This window comes from Etheostoma cragini, chromosome 3 (genome assembly GCF_013103735.1).
Source record: "Etheostoma cragini isolate CJK2018 chromosome 3, CSU_Ecrag_1.0, whole genome shotgun sequence".
In the NCBI taxonomy this organism is placed as follows: Eukaryota; Metazoa; Chordata; class Actinopteri; order Perciformes; family Percidae; genus Etheostoma; species Etheostoma cragini.
Genome location: NC_048409.1, coordinates 29343174 through 29351528, shown reverse-complemented (window position 1 = coordinate 29351528; position 8355 = coordinate 29343174). Strand labels below are relative to the sequence as shown.

The window sequence follows — 8355 nt, the reverse complement described above, 5'->3', positions numbered from 1 at the left end:
ATGAGCTTTTTTCCAACTTCTAATTTTTCCAGTTTTAAGTGACGTCCCCAAAAGGAAACGTATCCACATCTGTTTCATCTAAAAAGAAACATTTCTCCGTTTGAATATCACTTCAATGTTATTGCTGCAGAACGGGACAAACTGACAACTCTTATATAAAATATACAATAACAGATCCATACTTGGCGTCTGTGTATAGATACAGTAATACCACTTAAAATACTGCGATACGATGCTGTATTGGTATATTTCCCACCCCCCTTGGTTACAATAGATGACTTTCATTTTCAAACAGGTGCGTCAGATCATGAAGAAATGGGCGGACCTCAAGTGCGATGGACGGCGAGCGCTCCGGGGCCCCAACGGCAGCAACGTGAGGAAGAAGAGCATGGGCCCCGTGGAGAGGATGGTGCACAAGATCCTGATGATGAGTCCCAGAGGAGGTGAGGGGACGCAAGCTCAAAGTCTGGGTTTATCGGGGCATTTAATGGCAGAGCCATTGTTGCGAGAGAATGAAGCATGAAGGCTGATTTACTCTGGGCGCTGGATGGTCTTAACATAGTAGAGACGCTGGCGTTGGGCTTTGTGCAGCACCGGGTGCATGGTAGGGCCCGTGGTCTGACTGTATATCACTGTAGAGGATTACGTATCGGTTCAGGTGCTGTTAAAGGCACCGGCACCACTTTAAAAGTCTCCTTTCAGCACCCGTATCGGAAAATAACCCCGAATGATTTTATAGTAGAAACGCACTTGACGAAAATGTTCCAATCTAATTCAGGTAACTTTCCCTGGAAAATCCTTCTTTTCACCGGCTTTAAATCCACACTGATGCTCTATCATATGGCCGTAAAGTTGGCATTAAATTTAACCCTAGGTGGTATTAAAAAGGTATTTTAACCCTCATGTTGTCCTCGGGTCAAATTGACCCATTTCCCTATATCAATGTTCTTTGTAATTCCCCAAAATAACATGATTGATTCCACCCAACGCTCTTTGGCAAGTACAAATCTCTACTTTCATTAATTTTGGGGCGTCTTATTCTATTTTATAGCATTTGAAAAAAAAAATGAAGTGTTTTTGAAATAGTATTGATTAAAAGTTGACATATTCCAGTCTGTGATAATCCATCAACATCCATTCCTTTAATTTTAGTCTAAATAACTAATTTCTGCTTTTCTAACTCAACATTAGGTATAATTTCCTATAAATTAGGTTTATTGGCCATGAATTCCCCAAAAAACTGTAAAACTAAAGTTAATTAGGTAGTGTTAAATGTCAAAAAAAGTGACAAACATTGAAAAAAAGGGACAAACACTTAAGAAAAGCATCAATAAAAGTGTTGATTTTCAATTTTTGATGGGGAGACAACACAAGGGTTAAAAGTCTTTAGGAGGAAAAAAAAAAATTGATCCATAACAGGGTCGGGCGGTGATACTGTATACTGCAGGATCTTAAAATAGCAACGGTGTTAGTTAAAATGCGTCATTAATTACAAAATGCAATGCACTTATATAGGACACAGGGATTAAATATAATTTATTTAATGCATAAAAATGCTTATGTGTGGTTGTCATCACGTGACAGAGAGAGGGGAGAGAGACCTGGTCTGGAAGAAGAATAGGACTTCTGCAGTTTGGGTTCCTCCCTAATGAGAAGGGAGAGGTGTTTCATTGTTAGTGTTTTTCAAATAGTCACGGTAATACCGGATACAGTTGTTAAATAGGGAGGAGGTTTGACGGTTTCAAAATTTGGATACCGCCCAACTCTAATTCATATTACTATTAGTTTTTGTAATGGCATGTATACTATCAAAGCTGAACCAAAAGTAACATACTACATTAACAGACTGTGAATTGTTTTTCTTAACCCTCATGTTGTCCTTGGGTCAAACTGACTCATTTTCAGTTGATTTAGTATTTTTTTTGTCACAAAGAATGGGCCGTCGAAATAAGACAACATTAAAAATATCAAAAACCTTTTTTGGGGGAAAAAAACCCCACCAAAATTGACAAAAAAAGCACCCAAAACAGAGAAAAAGTGACAAAAATGTTGGAAAAAGTGATGATAATATTGAAAAAAAGGGACCATGGTTGGATAGGAAGGCAACACGAGGGTTAATTGAGAATCGTTTTTGAATCAAATTATCCATCCATCCATCCAAACATCCATCCTCTTATCTGGTATCGGGTCGCAGGGGCAGCAGCTCCAGTAGGGGACCCCAAACTTCCCTTTCCCGAGTCACATCAACAAGCTCCGACTGGGGGGTCCCGAGGCATTCCCAGGCCAGGTTGGAGATATAATCTCTCCACCTAGTCCTGGGTCTTCCCCAAGGCCTCCTCCCAGCTGGACGTCCCTCCACCTAGTCCTGGGTCCTCCCCAAGGCCTCCTCCCAGCTGGACGTCCCTCCACCTAGTCCTGGGTCCTCCCCAAATTTTAATGAATCGAATCTTGAGCCTAAAAATCCAAATTGAATCGTGACATTTTCACCCCGACTACACGGAAACTCCTCTAACTTGAGGGACAGTCTGGTATTTGGTCGTCTGTCCTCTCCCATCGAAGTGTCTCTTCTTAACGAGCTCGTGTGCGTTGATTGGTTCTCAGGTGGCGAAAGTGATTTCGACCTCGATGAAGAGGAAGATTTTTCCAAGATTTACAGCAAGGGCCCGCCCCCCAGCGCGCCCCCCTTCTCCTACCTCAGCTTGACGGACAACTCCCAGTCCATACCCGGAGGGACGTCCTACGACTTCTCTCCTCTCTCGTCCCCGGAGAAAGACCTCGCCGGTAAGTGGAGCTAAACGTTTACCTAGACACCCTAGGGTGCAACTTCCACCTTATAAAATTATGTTTGTGTTCTGGTTAGGATCAACTTAAATATTTCCTAGATTTTGAACCACCATAGTCCCTAAACATATGTAGAAATGCAGGAAATGAGATTCAAATAGACGACATTTCTTTCCATAAAGAGCAGGTCTAGACCAGGACTCTGGGATGTTATTTATCTCCCAGGTCTTTCCATAAAGAGCAGGTCTAGACCGGACTCTGGGATGTTATTTATCTCCCAGGTCTTTCCATAAAGAGCAGGTCTAGACCGGACTCTGAGATGTTATTTATCTCCCAGGTCTTTCCATAAAGAGCAGGTCTAGACCGGACTCTGAGATGTTATTTATCTCCCAGGTCTTTCCATTAAGAGCAGGTCTAGACCAGGACTCTGAGATGTTATTTATCTCCCAGGTCTTTCCATTAAGAGCAGGTCTAGACCAGGACTCAGGGATGTTATTTATCTCCCAGGTCTTTCCATAAAGAGCAGGTCTAGACCGGACTCTGAGATGTTATTTACAGAAACCAGGTCCTACCAAGAGAAAGCACTAGGACACAGAGGCAAGGAAAAACTTCCTTTAAGAGGCAGAAACCTCGAGCAGAACCATGGCTCAGGGTGGGTGGGGGGGCATCTGGCTCAACCGGTTGGGGGTGAGAGAGAGCGAGAGAGACAGACGGAGAGAGAGAGAGACAGACGGAGAGAGCGAGAGAGACAGACGGAGAGAGAGAGAGACAGACGGAGAGAGAGAGAGACAGACGGAGAGAGAGAGAGAGACAGACGGAGACATGGAGAATTGTAGCAGAGGGTGTAGAGCAGGAACATGGAGGCAGCATTTTATGTGAAGTGTGTCGAGAGATTTGCAAATATTTAAGGATGTTTCTGTAGAAGTAGAAAAGAGAAAGGGACACAAATCTCGGGCCGTGAATAGAAAAAACCTTCCCGAAGCCTCCGTATGATAGTTAGTAGTTGTTGGGAGTATAAAACAGCAGAAACCGCTGTGTAGAAAGCAAGTAAAATATAAATTAATGGATGAATGAATGCCTTTTATTGTCATTGCATTTTAAGTACAATGAAATTGTAGAGCCACTCTGGTAAGGTTCATCATCGCAACACGTATATAAAAACCTCGTCTCACAACACATTCATTTTACACACACACACACACACACACACACACACACACACACACACACACACACACACGTACCAACTACATCTCACGTCTCATTCATAGCAAACACACTCGTCTTTCCTGCAAACACATCTTAACCACAACATAAAAACACAACTCGCCCACTCTCACAATAAGTGGATAATAAATATTCTGTTTATGTGGATAAAGTGCTGAGTAAGAAGCTTCACTTTTTTAATGATGCCATTAAAAAAAGTTTAGCTTCTTCACTGAAGTTAAGCATAACAAACATTTAGGCAAAGGGTGCACCATTCAGAAAATTTCATTTGATTTGATTCAAATAGATTATCAGGCTCACAATTCGATTGTTTCTGCAAAATTGAAACTATAAAAAGCTCTAAGACAGATTCCATAGAGCTCCAAATTAAGCTAGTGCTGAAAGCTAACTGGAGATTTAAAAATATGATTACGTCTTAAGTTTTGAACCGAGCCGCCCCGCTGTAACTACTTCAAAAAAGGTCTTGAAAATACGGTACTTTCAAAATCTCTTAGTTGGTGGCAACTCAGGCCCAGTGGGCCACCGGGCTGGCGATACACCGGGGGGGGGGGGGGGGGGGGGGGGGGGGGGGGGGGGGGGGGGGGGGGGGGGGGGGGGGGGGGGGGGGGGGGGGCTGGAAGTGAATGATGAGGCCTTTTGACTGGTACTGGATGCCTTCGAGTCCTTTGTTTATTGACTAACCGCAGCGTGGCGATGTTTTGCAGGCGATCCTTTCTACTCGTCCCCTGACTTTGACCTGGCCGACGACGGAGGTGAGACCGAGTTTTATATTCAGCTTCTGGCTTTAAGGGCACGAGAGGGAGGGAGGTAACCATTTAAGTTCAAATGAAACGGGTTTTCTTGGTGCCAGGACCTTTTTTTTTTTTTTTAAATGTTACATTTTAGAATGATCCAAGTATTTGGTGCAGCCGTGACCTTTTTTAAGGACGTTTTCTTTTTTTCTCTGACATTCTATACTGTGACTTTTTATTGTGACGTACAAGACTACGACTACTAGACTCGTGACCACGAGTCTAGTAGTCGTAGTCTAGTACGAGTCGTTGTTTTGGTTAAGTTGTGCGTGAGTGTTAAGTTCACCGACATGTTTGGTCCCTTTGATCTCCCAGAACACGCCATGGACTTTGAAGAAAACGACGACTCGTTGTTCTCCTCCTACCCCTCGTCTCTTCCCCGGCCCTCCTCCCCGGCCCTGGACCCGCTGCCCGACAACACCCTGCTGAGGATGAAGCCGGTCCACACCTACTCCCGAAACAGCCAGAACCACAACACCACCCAGAACCACACCTCCCCAAGACCTGCACCTGGGCCCTTGGCCTCCACGTCCTCCTCTTTCCCTCCGGGGTCAGAACCCGACGCCGCCTCTTCCTCCGCCGCTCCGCCCCCGCTGGACCCCCGCTCGATCTCCAACATGACTTTCTCTTCCCTCCTTGCTCCTTCCTCCTCATTCGCTCCCCCACTTCCTCCTGCCTCCATCTCTACGTCACCTTCCTCTACAGCACCCTCCAAATCTGTTCCAGCCAACGCCTCCCACCCCGAGCCCTCCTCTTCCTCCCTCCCAGGGCCTCCTGCTGCAGTATCGTCCTCCTCTAATGCAACCTCTTCCAACGCCCATCAACCGTCCCCCTCCTCCTCTTCCTCAGTCCTCCCACCTCATACTCCTCCCACCGCAGGCCCAGGCGCTGCGGACGCCCTCCCGGGCGGAGCGTCCCACCGCGGGGCCCGCGAGCAGGTGGCCCAGATGGCCTCTCAGAGCCTGCAGCAGCAGCGCGCCAGCCGCATGCTCCTGACCTCGGTGTCCCAGTCCCTGGAGGTGCTGGCCCAGTCGGTCCAGCTGCTGGTGGAGAGCCAGCAGGAGTTTGTGCAGGAGTCCCTGCTCCTGCAGAGGGAGACGGTGGACGTCCTGAGGGACTTCTCCAACACGGCACTCACCATGCTGAGAGACAAAACCAACGGGGGGCAGCTGCCGCATCCTCACCCCGCTGCACACTTCTGAGAAACGGGGATAACCAATCAGAGTGCAGGTAAATGTTGACATGGGAGGGAGGGGGGGGCATCACAGGACATTAGTGATTTCTAACGTCCATCTTGTTGATCAAGTCACAAGAGAGACGGCTGATATTTGATGGCTGCTGGAAAGAAAAGTTCCTTCCTGAAAATGGGACAAAGTTTTCACCCACAAACACGAGTTTTAAGCCGTTCTCTCGAAGGGTTTTTACGTGCCTGCATCTTTATTTTTTCTTCTATATTCACTGTTTGTTTGTTGCGGGCTCATGTGTTGTTTTTTTTCCACACTGTATTTTGTATTTTAAAAACACTTTACTGTAATGTGTCAGTAGAGTATAAAAAGTACTAACTAGGGCTGCAACTTTTATTAACAGTCGATTATGTTCTGGATTAATCGACTAGCTGTTTGAGCTCTAAAATGAAGAAAGAAAAAAGTTGATCACTGTTTCCCAAATTTTAAAGATATTCAGTTTATGGTCACAGAGGAGTGAATAAACAAGGAAATATATTTATCTAACAAGCTTACCTTTTGCTTTTTTTTTCATAAAAAATGACCCAAACCAGATCCAGGGGGACTGTTTGTCTGCCTAAGTTTGAGATGTGTTAACATTCTGAGTGTTATCTTGATTTCTCTAAATCACGATAACGTCTGTGGAAGATTCTGCGTCCGCACATGCGCGGTGTGTCCCTGCTTATCACAGACCACGTCCTGTCCTCGTCCTCACAACGGCTGCTGTGGTGGGACACGTCAGGGACGCAACAACCACTTTTAGAACAATTGTTGGAATAAAAAGACTTTTTATTGAAATGTTTTGTGGAACATACTGCTGTCAAAGGGGCGAAATTGCTTCTGTAATTCCCAAAGGGTTCATTTGAGTCAGAATAAAGGACTAATAAGTTCTTGTTTTATCTGTTAGGTTGAACACCATCTCATGTTGCCCCCCTTTAAGCAGTATTTTTATTCTAGATGCTGAAGGTGTGAACTGCAAAGTGGCAGAAACGGTGCTGCTAACAACTCTTTTAAATGAGGAAAAAAAGCTACTATGCAGGTGATGGAGGAAAATATTATGAATTAATTAAAGGAAATAGCAAGGTGACAGCAAGCCAATGTTGCTTCATAGAGTCCATACCAAGCTCTGCATGTGTTGAACTGTGGCCTGTGACAGAGAAAGCTGAACTTTATATCGTAGATTTAATATAGAATAAGCTCGAGCTAACCCCTGCTGAAAACTCTCTGCCTCCATAATCCTTCACTTCAGCCTGGCACGCGTCACATTTCTGTTTTATTCATGAACGTTTCTAGGAAAGACTTTAATCTCCAGGTGGGTTGGAATTTGATACGAATACTTTATGAGAGATACTGATGTTATGTACACCCACCCATGCATTTTATGGTGTCACCCCCAGTAAACAACCCTAATATTCAGTGGAGAAGCAAAGACGACCGTGTGAGCCTGGAAACATGTTAGTATTTCAGATGTTCTGCTTTTAAAACTCTTTATCTGACCCTCTTCTTTGTACCGCTCATAGCATCTGAATCTGCACACTGTCCCTAACTTGTGTCCTCATTGCAGTTGGCTTTCTGTCTGACTGACTGACCAAATGACTTGTAACTGTCTGCTGTAACACCAGGCTATGTGATGTTTCCTTACAACCAAATCCTGAGAATAAAGATTTTATTATTAAAAGAAGATGAATCTGGTGGCTGTTGTTGTTTTTTTTAAATGATATAAAAAGGGCAAAGTATAGTATCAGAACAGCGTGGAAACGGTCCTGATGCTAATCACCCCTCCACCAAAGAGCACCTTGACTTTTTAAAACTACTACAAAAAGAATGGTAGATACGTCAAAGTCACACAAGTAGTATGTCGAAAAAAGTCATTTTGGTATGCTAAAAAGTCAGTATGTTGAAAAAAAATTCAAGTCAGTTTTGGGGGTAACAAGTCATAGTATGTAAAAAACAATTCTTAAAATACTACACTTCAACTTTTTAAGTAAGTGTTGATTTAAAAAAAAAGTGTGTTCATGAAGTCATAGTATAGTATGTTGAAAAAGTCATAGTATAGTATGTCAAAAAATCATAAAACGTCGATTCATAGTATAGCATGTCGAAAATATTAAAGTCAGATGTCAAAAAATTATAAAAGGTTATAGTATATCAAAAAAGTCATAAAAACTCATAGTATGAAAAAATTATAGAAAGTTATAGTGTAGTATGTCGAAAAAAGTCAGAAGAATTCATAAGTCATAGTATAGTATGTCGAGAAAAGTCACGAAAAGTCATAGTATTGTATGTCAAAAAAGGTCATAGTATAGTATGTCGAAAAAGTCAAAAAGTCATAG

The 8355-nt window shown here is 43.7% G+C and overlaps 1 protein-coding gene across 1 annotated transcript; it reads left to right on the top strand.

The window, feature by feature from the left end:
- The first annotated feature begins 267 nt into the window (after window positions 1–267).
- LOC117939281 (proline-rich protein 36-like) lies at window positions 268–7700 on the top strand. The gene is made up of 4 exons (XM_034864503.1): window positions 268–443; window positions 2602–2781; window positions 4713–4760; window positions 5115–7700. Exons 1-4 carry the CDS (start codon window positions 275–277, stop codon window positions 5999–6001), a joined length of 1284 nt encoding a protein of 427 aa, XP_034720394.1. The 5' UTR covers window positions 268–274; the 3' UTR covers window positions 6002–7700.
- Window positions 7701–8355: the final 655 nt, after the last annotated feature.